The sequence below is a fragment of the Anopheles darlingi genome, chromosome 2, assembly GCF_943734745.1.
Source record: "Anopheles darlingi chromosome 2, idAnoDarlMG_H_01, whole genome shotgun sequence".
NCBI classification, from domain to species: Eukaryota; Metazoa; Arthropoda; class Insecta; order Diptera; family Culicidae; genus Anopheles; species Anopheles darlingi.
This window is the reverse complement of record NC_064874.1, coordinates 13,402,665-13,414,271: the sequence shown is the minus strand read 5'-3', so window position 1 is coordinate 13,414,271 and position 11,607 is coordinate 13,402,665. Positions and strand designations below refer to the sequence as shown.

General features: G+C 51.3%; 7 protein-coding genes across 10 annotated transcripts in view; 5 read left to right on the top strand and 2 right to left on the bottom strand.

The window, feature by feature from the left end:
* The window catches only part of LOC125950874 (vacuolar protein sorting-associated protein 33A), a 2,081-nt gene extending 629 nt beyond the window's left edge, over positions 1-1,452 (top strand). The window contains exon 3 of the mRNA XM_049679246.1: positions 1-1,452. This exon is cut by the window's left edge and continues 38 nt beyond it. Coding sequence (XP_049535203.1) covers positions 1-1,452 — 1,452 coding nt within the window.
* A 163-nt stretch (positions 1,453-1,615) lies between these two features.
* On the top strand, positions 1,616-2,318 carry LOC125950910 (28S ribosomal protein S10, mitochondrial). Its single transcript, XM_049679293.1, has 3 exons — positions 1,616-1,664; positions 1,737-1,972; positions 2,042-2,318. Exons 1-3 carry the CDS (start codon positions 1,656-1,658, stop codon positions 2,280-2,282), a joined length of 486 nt encoding a protein of 161 aa, XP_049535250.1. The 5' UTR covers positions 1,616-1,655; the 3' UTR covers positions 2,283-2,318.
* A 117-nt stretch (positions 2,319-2,435) lies between these two features.
* Positions 2,436-3,825, top strand: LOC125950890 (interleukin enhancer-binding factor 2 homolog). The gene is made up of 2 exons (XM_049679271.1): positions 2,436-2,514; positions 2,585-3,825. Exon 2 carries the CDS (start codon positions 2,597-2,599, stop codon positions 3,800-3,802), a length of 1,206 nt encoding a protein of 401 aa, XP_049535228.1. The 5' UTR covers positions 2,436-2,514; positions 2,585-2,596; the 3' UTR covers positions 3,803-3,825.
* A 12-nt stretch (positions 3,826-3,837) lies between these two features.
* LOC125950897 (uncharacterized) lies at positions 3,838-5,244 on the bottom strand. Its single transcript, XM_049679278.1, has 2 exons — positions 5,155-5,244; positions 3,838-5,085 (listed from the first exon to the last, which is right to left on the bottom strand). Exons 1-2 carry the CDS (start codon positions 5,158-5,160, stop codon positions 4,222-4,224), a joined length of 870 nt encoding a protein of 289 aa, XP_049535235.1. The 5' UTR covers positions 5,161-5,244; the 3' UTR covers positions 3,838-4,221.
* A 386-nt stretch (positions 5,245-5,630) lies between these two features.
* On the top strand, positions 5,631-6,779 carry LOC125950906 (proteasome subunit alpha type-2). The gene is made up of 3 exons (XM_049679288.1): positions 5,631-5,793; positions 5,874-6,206; positions 6,294-6,779. The coding sequence occupies exons 1-3, from the start codon at positions 5,753-5,755 to the stop codon at positions 6,622-6,624; spliced, it is 705 nt and encodes a 234-aa protein (XP_049535245.1). The 5' UTR covers positions 5,631-5,752; the 3' UTR covers positions 6,625-6,779.
* A 105-nt stretch (positions 6,780-6,884) lies between these two features.
* LOC125950869 (basic proline-rich protein) lies at positions 6,885-9,742 on the bottom strand. The gene is made up of 2 exons (XM_049679237.1): positions 9,655-9,742; positions 6,885-9,574 (listed from the first exon to the last, which is right to left on the bottom strand). The coding sequence occupies exon 2, from the start codon at positions 9,489-9,491 to the stop codon at positions 7,032-7,034; it is 2,460 nt and encodes an 819-aa protein (XP_049535194.1). The 5' UTR covers positions 9,492-9,574; positions 9,655-9,742; the 3' UTR covers positions 6,885-7,031.
* Positions 9,743-10,389: 647 nt separating this feature from the next.
* The window catches only part of LOC125950875 (RNA-binding protein Musashi homolog 2), an 89,267-nt gene continuing 88,049 nt past the window's right edge, over positions 10,390-11,607 (top strand). For 2 of the 4 annotated variants that reach the window (XM_049679248.1, XM_049679254.1), the window contains exon 1: positions 10,545-10,746. The gene's annotated coding sequence lies outside the window, so the exon portion shown is untranslated. Of the gene's footprint in view, positions 10,493-10,543; positions 10,747-11,607 lie in introns of those variants that run through there. The other 2 variants (XM_049679249.1, XM_049679253.1) reach the window with 2 other exon arrangements.

Genomic DNA, 11,607 nt, shown 5'->3' with positions numbered 1-11,607 from the left:
AAATCCTTCCTCTGCGAGAAGCGATTGCAAGTGAAGGGCGTACACGGGAGCTTATCGGTGATCGGAGAGTTTCGCTGCGATTTCTTCCCCTTCGATAATGATCTACTGTCGATGGAACTGAAAGATGCTTACAAAGAACTATACATCGAGGGGGACACAAGCTGCCTTCATCAGTCGGCCTGCGCCCTGCTCGGACTCCAGAAGCTGTACGGGCGCATTCCGAAGGTGTACGGCAAGGGAAGCTATGCGCAGCGTGTTTGGGATATCACAAAAGCGCTGGCGGAAGAGGATGGCGAGGAGTTGAACAACGACAAAGGTGTAATCGATCAGATGATCATACTCGACCGGTCAGTTGATCTGATGAGCGTTCTAGCGACACAGCTAACGTACGAAGGGTTGATCGATGAGATCTACGGAATTAACAACACCACCGTCAATCTGCCAGCGGAAAAATTTAACACCACCGAGGGTCTGTCGACGGATCGCAACACAGAAAAGAGTCAGTTCATCCTCAACTCCAAGGAGCAACTATTCGGTGAGCTCCGTGACAAGAATTTCAACGCAGTGGGGGTGGTTTTGTCACGCCATGCCAAATCGATTCGATCGCGAGCGAACGAGAAACATAACGACATGTCGATTCAGGAGTTAAAAAAGCTCGTCGAGGGCCTACCGCACATCAAAGCGAAAGAGCAATCCCTTTCGACACACACCACAATTGCCGAGCTGGTAAAGAATGTGATCTCGTCCGATGAATTTCTGGACGAGCTGGGCTGCGAGCAAGAGTTTATGATGTGCTCGGATGTGGACAAACCGAATAGCTTCATCGAAGATTTGATCGCCAAGGAGGCACCACTGCGTAGCGTGTTGCGTTTAATGTGCATGCAATCTATCGCAGGCTCAGGGCTAAAGCCAAAAGTGCTGGATTACTACAAGCGGGAGCTGGTTCAGGTATACGGACTGCAGACACTGTTAACGATTGGCAATCTGGAAAAGGCAGGCTTGCTACGTGCCCAGACAGGCCAGCGAACGTACCATGTCCTAAGGAAGACACTCAACCTAACGGCCGAAACTCCAGAGGAGGTGTCACCCAAAGATATAACGTACGTGCACAGTATCTACGCCCCACTGTCCGTGCGTATCGTAGAGCAGCATCTAAAACCGAACGGATGGCAAATGCTAACGGAAAAGCTGTCCTCACTGCCAGGGCCAACGTTTGAAGATTTTCAAAGCTCAGCCAGTTTGAGCACTCGCCGAGGATCGTTTACCAGCGAGATATCTCAGTCCGACATTCCCCGTGTGATCGTGGTGTTCTTCGTTGGCGGCTGCACGTTTGCAGAAATTTCGGCTCTACGCTTTCTTTCGCAACAAGACGACAATAACGTGGAGTTTGTCATTTGCACCACCAAGTTGGTTAACAAAAATACGTTCCTGGATACGTTTATTGAAAATTAAAATAAGTTAATAATATAAGTTTAAATAAAGCACTGTATCACTTTATCAGGATGATATAGTTATTTTTATTTTGGAAATCATGCAGCAAAATTTTGATTAAACGCGAACGATTTTTTTAATTTTTCACGGTAAAATCGACAAATCTTGAACTGTCATCCGGGTGGTTTTCTGTCATCCGAATCGTTAAATAACCAAAATACACCATGCTCAAGGTAAGTTACCGGAAGATTGTGCAAAAATGAGGGAAAATCCATGAAAATACCCACGATCCGCTTACATTTCAGTGGTTAAGCTTGTCGCGGACACGGCCTCTTCAGGCGGTACGATGGTACACGGACGTTTCCAATGTTTCAACGGGTGTGCAACAACCAGAAGTGCCCGCTGCGGCCGCCGGTACACCCGATAAGCTGTACAGCCGGCTCGAGCTACAAATGAAAGGAATCGATCCGGAGGTCATGAAAAGCTATGCCACCTTTGCAAAAACGGCAGCAGAACATTTGGACATCGAAGTTGGCAAGCAGTAAGCTGGCTCCGGAAGAACCGTTTTTGGCGGAAATTCGTTCTTCATTTCTCTTCTTCCCCGTTCCAGCTGGGCTCTTCGAAAAGCAGTGAAAGACCGGTTAACGCTTCTAAAGTCGGTACATATTTATAAGAAGCATCGCGTGCAGTACGAGATCCGCAATTACTACCGATTTATGCACTTTCATAAGCTGACCGGCTCCACGTTGGACACTTTCCTCGAGTATATCGAACGGAATTTGCCGGAAGGTATAGCGCTCAAGGTGACGAAGGTTGAGCTGCAGGAGCTACCGGAGCATTTACGGAAGTAGAATGTATACAGAAGGTAGAATAAATTAGTTTGTACCAGTTAACTGCCGGCGTTTCATTTTGACCAAGAGAATCCTAGAGCCTTTTTGGGGGAGGAGAACTGTGTTGGATGTAAACAAGTTCGCCATCATGACCGTTCTGTCAAACCTCCGTGTTTTTTTGTGACTGTGGACGCGTTTTTGTTTGTGGTGTCTTGTAAGTTAAGTTTCGAGAATTAAGTCGTCTTATCATAAAGTAAGCTACCTTACCAGCAGAAAAGGATCCTTCCGGAGGATGTACAGTTTGTGCCTTTTGGTCCTTTCAGACGAAACCAAGCATGGTTCGGCCAGGCTTGATGCGCGGCGGCGGTCGCGGTGGTGGTATGGGCATGGGTATGCGCGGTGTCCGGGGAGGTCCGTTTATGAGCAAAAAGACCTTTCTGCCGCGCCATCCGTTTGATCTGACGCTCGCCGAGATGGCATTCCCCCGCGTACAACCGGTCCAGGATGATACGGTGCTGACGAATGCGCTCCTGAAGCGCAGCCAGGATCTCACCCCGACCGCCCAAGAACAGACGGCTATCTCGAACCTCGTACTGAAGGTACAGGGCGTGCTGGACAATATCGTGATTGCACCGGGTGATTTCACTAAATGCCAGCTCGAAGAGGTCCGTCAGGTGGGCTCTTACAAGAAGGGCACGATGATGGCCGGCAACAACGTCGCCGATATTGTCATCATCCTCAAGTCCTTCCCGACGAAGGATTGTGCCGAGGCGCTCGGGAAGAAAGTGGAAGAAAATTTGCAAAAATCAATGCAAACGGAGGTGGTACCGACCGCCGAAGCCCTTTCGCTATCGTACAGCGAGAAGGGATTCGAAATATGGAACTCGTTGGCCAAGGTACGCTGCCTGATAGCGACACTGCCGCAAAACATGCGCAAACTGGAACCGGAGAAGCATATCGATTTCAAGATCATACAGAGTCATCTGGCGGCCATCCGGCATACGCGTTGGTTCGAGGAGAACGCCCATCACTCGACGATCAAGGTGTTGATACGCATTCTGAAAGATCTGGCTCGACGCTTTGACGGTTTTAAACCACTTAATCCGTGGATCTGCGATCTGCTAGCGCACTCGGCTATCATGAATAATCCAAGCCGACAGGCGCTGCCGGTGAATGTGGCCTTCCGGCGCGTTTTCCAGTTGCTAGCGTCGGGCCTGTTTGTGCCCGGATCCGCCGGTATTACCGATCCGTGTGAGGTGGGTCACTTTCGTGTGCACACCTCGATGACGTTAGTCCAGCAGGACGAATGCTGCATGACGGCACAAACACTGGTACGTGTGTTGGCGCACGGTGGTTACAAGCATATCCTTGGTTTCGTGGAGAACACCACCGTAGCAAAGGAGATGTCCGTCTGGGACGGTGTTGTGGTGTCACCGATGGATCCGGCATATGAAAAACCATCGGAAAAGAAGGAAGGCGAAGGGGATGATGTCGACATGGAGTGTGGCGACGATGTGCTGGATGATGAACCATTGGAATAAATAGTGTTTCTTTCTAAGTCATAGCATTAGGGCCAGTAGCTTAGCAATTTTTAATGTGTATCTCTCTGTGTGCTTGTCCTATGTATTGTATTGTTCGTACTTTTAATTTAACTTAATAAACGTCGATTTTAACCTACTATATTTATTGAAGTTCCTAAAGGATCCTTTTAACTGCGATAAGGGCGAGGGAAAACTGAGATTTTATACTTTGCGAGCTTTACCTTACATTGATCTCTAGACTACGACGAATGGAGCTACCGATTGAATGTAAATGACACGTCACGCGGGGCCACCACCGAGCTTTAAACACCGACAATTGTATGAGCAACTAGAAACGCATCTATAGCATCTACTACGTTAACTGATATTCTGATTCACGAACGATAAAATACTATCTGGCCAACCCATCAGCTCGGCACTTACGCGCACGGGTTCTCACTGCCACCGAAATGGGCACAATTGACGCGCATGGTGTGCGTCTTCGGTACGGCCAGCCGAAAGATACGGCCTTGAGGATAGCAAACGCACAGCTTGTACTGATTCGATCCACTCCGCACACCATGCTCACCCTTAACCACGGGCAGATTGTTCACGTTGATCCAAACGCCATTGCCACCGATCAGCATCGTGGTGCCGTTGTCGGATTTAAGGAAAATGTTCTGATCCGCCGACCAGAGCATCTCCTTCGCCTCCATCCGTATCCCTTCCGTCCCCTTGAGCGTGATTCGGTTGCGGGTCTGCAGCTTCAGCGTATCGTTAATCGGTGCCGCAATACGACCGCTATTGATCAGGTGCGCATGCAAGAGCATCGCTCCCTGTGGCATATTGTAGTGCGGATGGGAGGTGGCGAACACTTGCTTCCCCGTGACCGGATCCTTGACATCGAAGTGATTGATACCCTTCAAGAAGCTGCCGTTCTTGGAGAGCTGTATTTTGTTGTGCGAGTGACCGTTACGATTGACGAGATTAATCGAGACGGCTCCATCGTCCCCGGTCAGTTCCAGTGGTTCATCGTAGAAGCTCTCCAGCTGTCCATCCATCTTGTACACCCGATCAAAGTCGATGTTTCCGTAGAACTTGATCGTGTCCGCATCCTCGATTAGTTCGATATTTTCCATGCCCCGGTAGATCCGCAGGATGGCCGTGATCGAGAGCGTTAGGCAGAGGTTCCCGAGGGCCAGACAGAACAGCAGCACCAGTACGAGCCAGAACGCGAACGAGCTCCTCTCGTCGTACATGTGGCACTTGGAGAGGTCATACTTTTGCTCAGTTTGTCGCATATTCTGGTAAAACCGGAAGACAAGAATTCAAATCGTGACCACGTGTTCCGTTCCGTTAAGGCCAAAACTTACGCCCATGAATAATCGTTTGACTCGTTTTTCCGATCGTTTCAGCCAGCTGCAAAGGGTGAAAATTCTTGACAAGGATTGCCAAACACCCCCTTTCCCCGCCCTTCTACCCCCGATGAGACGGAGGAAAACAAGTGAGAAAATGCATTCTCGAAAAGGAAATCGCTCGTGAGACGCGGGAGTCTGATTCTCACTTATGGTCCCTTTGCTGTGGAAGCAACCCTGCCGAGGAGTTTGGGGGTCTTTTTGCGAATATGGTTACTTTAAATTAGCCTATCACATTTGCTTTACAGACGCAATAAGAACGAGTAGGAGGAATTTTTCTTTTTTGAACAAGTTGAGCGCGTAAATTTTCCGGGAAAATTGCGACAACTCGAAAATAGCTCGAATTCGGGCAGTATTTTTGCGCCACGCACACTACACGCGCTTTCACACACACGGCACGAAAACCGCGTGTACGTACACGTTTTAAGGGGGCTCTCGGACGGCGTGCTGTCACCGCGGTGATTCGCACAAATTTTGGATTCTTGCCGCACGATTTGGGAAACAATTCTGTGTTCAACAACTTTTCGATTGATCGTGGGAAACAAGCGTCGGGAAAATGGCATCGGAACGGTACAGCTTTTCGCTGACCACCTTCAGGTAGGTCTTGAAGAAAATGCCCCGGGTTTTCTTCGCCAAACAAAGTTGACGATTGCTGTTCTTCGCTCTTCCGTCCGCAGTCCCTCGGGAAAGTTGGTGCAAATCGAATATGCCTTGGCAGCGGTGGCGGCCGGTGCTCCATCGGTCGGTATTAAGGCGGTCAATGGAGTCGTGATCGCGACGGAGAACAAGCAAAAATCGATCCTGTACGATGAGCACAGCGTGCACAAGGTCGAAATGGTGACGAACCATATCGGTATGATCTACTCCGGTATGGGCCCGGACTATCGGCTGCTGGTGAAGCAGGCACGCAAGCTGGCCCAGAACTACTACCTTACGTACCGTGAACCGATTCCGACCTCTCAGCTGGTGCAGAAGATTGCCAACGTTATGCAGGAGTACACGCAATCCGGGTACGTACCGATGAGACCCATGGCCGGTGCGCTAGCATCGAGAGCTGTTCGCTAATCGTGTCCCCTTTCTTTGTTTCACATTTATAGCGGTGTCCGTCCGTTCGGAGTGTCCCTGTTGATCTGCGGTTGGGACGATGGTCGACCGTACCTCTTCCAGTGCGATCCATCGGGAGCCTACTTTGCCTGGAAAGCGACGGCCATGGGCAAAAATGCCAACAATGGCAAAACCTTCCTCGAGAAGCGCTACAGCGAGGATCTCGAGCTGGACGATGCCGTCCACACGGCCATCTTAACACTGAAAGAAGGTTTTGAGGGACAAATGAACGCGGACAATATTGAGGTAGGCATTTGCGATGCGAACGGTTTCCGCCGACTAGATCCCTCCGATGTTCAGGATTACTTGGCCAATATTCCGTAAGGTCTGTGTGTATTTGAGCATGGGGAGATATGGTGGGTGTGCGTTGTAATGAAAGCGATTTACTTTACACTGAACTTTGGTGAGTTTGTCTCGTAAGTTGATGGGATATTTCGAAATAAAAAAATGCTTTTGGAAGCTTACGCGCTTCGGTAATACACCTGAAATACCCGGATGTCTGCATGTTATCCGAAATCCAAGTAAGCGGATCTGAGCAACAATGGCCTTTTAGCTTCCATCTACGGTAATCTGAAACCAGCGCCTACTTTTCTTCTAGATCTAGATCTTTATTGAATGAATTATGCTCATCGAGCTACATAGACACGAATAAGTGGATAAATCGAAGAGTAAAAAGGTAATCCCACGTCCTACTACCTAGTAGATGGTTTTCATTCATCGCAGAAGCTCAGTTAATCGTCCTTCTTATCGGTATCATCTTGCTTGCTAGCGGCGCCACCCTTCTTCCGTTTTTTATTCGGAGTAGCGGCCGGATTCTTTTCCGGTTCGATTTCACCCGGCTCCGGACCGGCCACCGGTGGTGGTGCGGCTGCAGGGGTAGCATGTACCGCCGGTGGCGTAACTGTAGCCGTAGCCGTAACCATTGTCGGTGGACCGGCAGCATGCGGTTGACCGGGCGCAGGTACCGCACCTGGCGGCATACCATGTCCTGTAGCTCCCGGTGGCGGTGGTGGACCGTAGCCATGGTGCGGTGGTTCCGCATGATGCACCTCACCGTAATGACCCATCGGACGGGAACCCGGTGGTCCCCCGGGAACTGGATATCCACCGGGTGGTGGCGGTGGTCCGTACTGCTGATGGTATGGATAGTGCCCATACTGACCGTACGGTTGGGGATGGCCACCGTACCCGGGCAGATAGTAGGGAGCACGGGGAGATCCAGCATGCGGATAACCAGGGAACGGTGAACCATGCGTTGGCATACCCGGGTGTGGCTGCATATGCGGTGGCATATGATGTGGTGGTGCCGGATGCGGCGGTTGATGCTGGTGCGGTACGGTCACATTTGGGGGTGGGATTTGCGATTCAGGAGTGTGCGATGGAGGTGGCGGTGTTGGCACCGAGGGAACCTGATGTGGAGGAACCGGTGCACCGGCTGCGGAGACTGGTGGTGGTGCATAGCCACCATGAACGGGAGGCATTACTGGACCGCCCGGTGGATGACCACCATGTGCAGCAGCCACTGGAGGTGGATGTGATGACGTGTGGTGCACGATAGAGGTTGGGGGTATTTCCGGTTTCGGTTCCGATTGCTGTGTACCAACAACGCCCGGATGTTGATGTGGCGCTGCCGGTGGAGCAGCAACTGGTGGCATATGACCTGGTGGTGGTAGTGCTGGTGGCTGAGAAGGAATCGATGCCGGAGGTGCCACCGATGGAGGAGCCTCGGTTGCTGCTGTAGGTGGTCCTGCTGCTGATGTTACCGGCGGTGGCCCAATCGGGTGTGACGGAGGAGCTGTTGATGGCTGCGACACCGGTGGGGCTGCGACCGCCTTCGCCTCCTCCGGTGAGGCATTCGATACCGGAGCACCAACCGGCGTTGCAGCATCATCCTTTGCTTCCGGTTTCAGTTCTTCAGCTAGCTCCTTCTTCTCCGAAACCGGACCAGTCGTCGATGAATCCTGTGATCCTTGCGATTCATCGGAAGTCGCCATAGCCATCGGAGATGACCGATCAGCGCTACCGTCACTACCGGTTTCCTGTGTTGCCGGAGCAACGGCCGGAGCAGTAGCAGCAACAGCTGGCTCATTCCCATTGGTCGGAGTTGAGGCAGCGGTGGCGGTGGCACCTGCAGGCTGCTCCGGGGTTTGCTCCTCAGCTTTCGTGGCACTCGGAGCCGCAGGTGGTGCTTGCGACGTTGGTGGCTGGCTTGCCGGAGCAGGAGCTGGGGCCGGAGCGGGAGCCGGAGGCTTCTGTGCCTCCTCCAGTGCCCGCAAACGTTCCCGCTTCATCATCTCGTACTGCCGTTCGACCATCTTCTGGAACGTTTCCTCATCGACCGCCGGTTTGCAGTGTTTCTTCAGTTCGTCCTGAAACAGCTCGCTCGATTCGACAAACTTCCGTTTGCGCGTTTCAAACTTTTCCTCGATCAGCTGCAGCTCGTGCTGTAGCTTCATCTGATGCATCGTCAGCGATTGAACCTGGCGCTTCAGCACGTGCATACGCTGCGTCGTGACGACGGAACGCACGTCCGGTACGACGGCATCGGAGAAGATTTCGTTAATTAAACGATGGTTGCGCGAAAAGCGAGCGTAAGCTACGTGTTTGAACGAATAGCCATCATCCGGATCGTCCTCATCTTCGGCCGGCTGGATGTCGATACGCCGGTCCTGCTGCTGTGCTTTCGAGCTCGAGCGGGAAGAGGTCTCGTGACCATCACCATCGCCCGGTTTGGCTTTATTGCGTGCGGTCAGATAGGCCAGGTAGGCTGGCGAGTTGTGGTACGCCTTCATGTTCTTCTCGTGCTCCGTCTTCTCTTGCTCGTACTCCGCGATGTACTCTTCCTTTTCCGCTTCCGGAAGATCACGCCACTGCTGCCCAATTATCTTACCCACCTCCCACAGTTTGAGGTCCGAGTTGGAGGCCTTAATCGAGTCCCAAACCTTACGCGAATAGCGCATGTACGGCATGAGCGGCTTCTCCGGCGGTTTCGGTGGCTTGATCATCTTCGACTCGGATGCGGCCGAAGCTTTGCCCATCTTCTGGGGCGTAAATGCCGGATTACCGTGCGGGCTGTGCATGAAGGGGCTGGAGTTGTCCTTCCGGTCGGCGCCCGAGCCTGATGGACGAATCCGTTGCGGAGTCATCGAGGGACCCGGTATGTTGTGTTTATAATTCACTGGCAACGCCATCTTGTATCCCGGCTTGCCGTCGGTGATCACAAAAACCGTCCCGAGGAGGCAGAGTCGGACGAGCTAATTCGTCTGCTTCACAGCTGTAGCAACGATTATACAACGGATGAGTAATCAATATGCTTTGAGTGTTCTAAAACAACGAAAAATAACCATTTTATACCTTTTTTAAAGCGTTTTCTCAACATCCAAAAACTCAGAAAATTCGAGGCAACGACGCTTGGTTCGGTGACGTTTCCCGGAGCTGTAGTTGCCCTCGTGGAAGGTTGCTATACGGGTTGAGATGGGATCGATAGACACAATTTTCGTGGTTTATTATAAAAAACTGAATACCGAAGACACAGTCAGAGTGTTAAACAACACCGAAAATACCAGAAATATATGTTGAATGTCTAATTTTCTTATTTTTTCTGTCCATAAACTCAAGTGCGCTACAATTTGAACCGAACTTCAACCACAGTGTTCGTGCGCTATAAAATTCAGCAATCTGAAACTGCGTCTACACGACGACGAATGTTGGAGAACTTCTCGACGAGAACTACTCAATTAAACGTAATCCCATACAAATCCGTCGAGAAGTTATCGCGATAACTAAAATGCACGCGTAGCGAGCGAGCAAGCGAGAACGAGCTTGCCACACCTTTTGGAGCTGTCAAATCATATGTAAACAGTGACCTTGTGTTGTGCATTTCAGTTATCACGATAACTTCTCGGCGGATTTGTATGGGATGACGTTTGATTGAGAAGTTCTCCAACATTTGTCTTCGTGTGAACGCAGTTTAAGTGAGAAGTTCTCGTCGAAATATTCTCCAAAAGTCGTCGTCGTGTAGACGCAGTTTGATCAACTGCTGCGCTGAATCATTTTTGAATACTTCCCCGAGGTTCAACGTTCGTGTTCGCGTTCGTGGATTTCAGAGAGGTTCTGAAAAGGTTTACTGTTCGGCGTCGTCGGTTGAAAAGTAAAAGTAAGGTGCATGCGTCGTTCGCGGATCGTCAAAGAGGTACAAACCCGTGAAATCTATCTGCAAAGGATACGGAATCGGTTCGTAGTAGCGTGCCTTCTTAATCAATCTCTCGTTCGGACTAAAAGGACGTGTTCTTTACGGTCAGCCGAGTCAAGTGGTGGTTCTCGCTACGGCACGTTTCGCGTTTCCGCCGTGCTTGCTAAGGATACATTATTTTGCGATTCCCGTGCAAAAAGGAATCAAAGTGTGCTCTGACGGTAAATCCGTCTTCCGGTTTTTCAAAGTTCAAAGTTCGTAGCGCGGCGAGGTCGGTGTTCTAACCGCAGGTTCTGAAAAAAACAGAATATTTCGGGTGGTCACCGCCGCCGTGCCCAAGTGATGTGTTGTGCCGTTGGTGTTGCGTTGAGGAGAAGCCCATTGTTGTTTATCGTTGACATGATGATTGTTACTATTTCCGCGTTGTTGAGCGCGTCGCCCGCTGCAGGGTACGGATGATGGCGGTCGGAGACGGTGGCGACGCTGGACTCCGTACTACGCTTCAGCTCTCATGGCCGACCGGCCATCCAAGCGACCCGAGGACATTGATCTTCCTTTTTGCGTCCGTTCGCTCTTTCGTCTCCATGAAAAAGGCTGCGAGCGGGGTGGTGGGTGAGGAGCGTGCTCCGTGAGAAGCAGAACGAACGATCGAACGAGCGTCGCTTTGCGGGTTCTCCACTCCTCCACTGTTCTCGGCGGTGCGGTGGTGCAGGCAAATAATTACTGCGACCTGCCTGCTCTTTGTGCCCGTGAACGTAACGTAACGCCCTGCGCTGTGCGGAACATAAAACCGACGACCTTCCTCTGGACGCCCCTCTGTGTCAAGGTATCAACACCATCCATCGAAACAGCACATCTCTCGTCGTCCGGATCTAGAAGCGTTTCTGGCGTTGCGAATATTACGAAGTAGTAGCGACTCTCGCTGGCAAGAACGCACGGCTACCATTTTGCTGCCCCCTTTTTTTTCGTGCTCTCCGCCATTTGCCAGCACTTTTCCGACGGCGACGGCAGCGACCGCCGCTTCCAAGCCGTCCTGATGCGCTGCCGCTGATATGTCCTGGAGGGGTTGCGCCTGTGTATGCGTGTTTGCGTGCGTGTGTGTTGTGCTCCGTTCA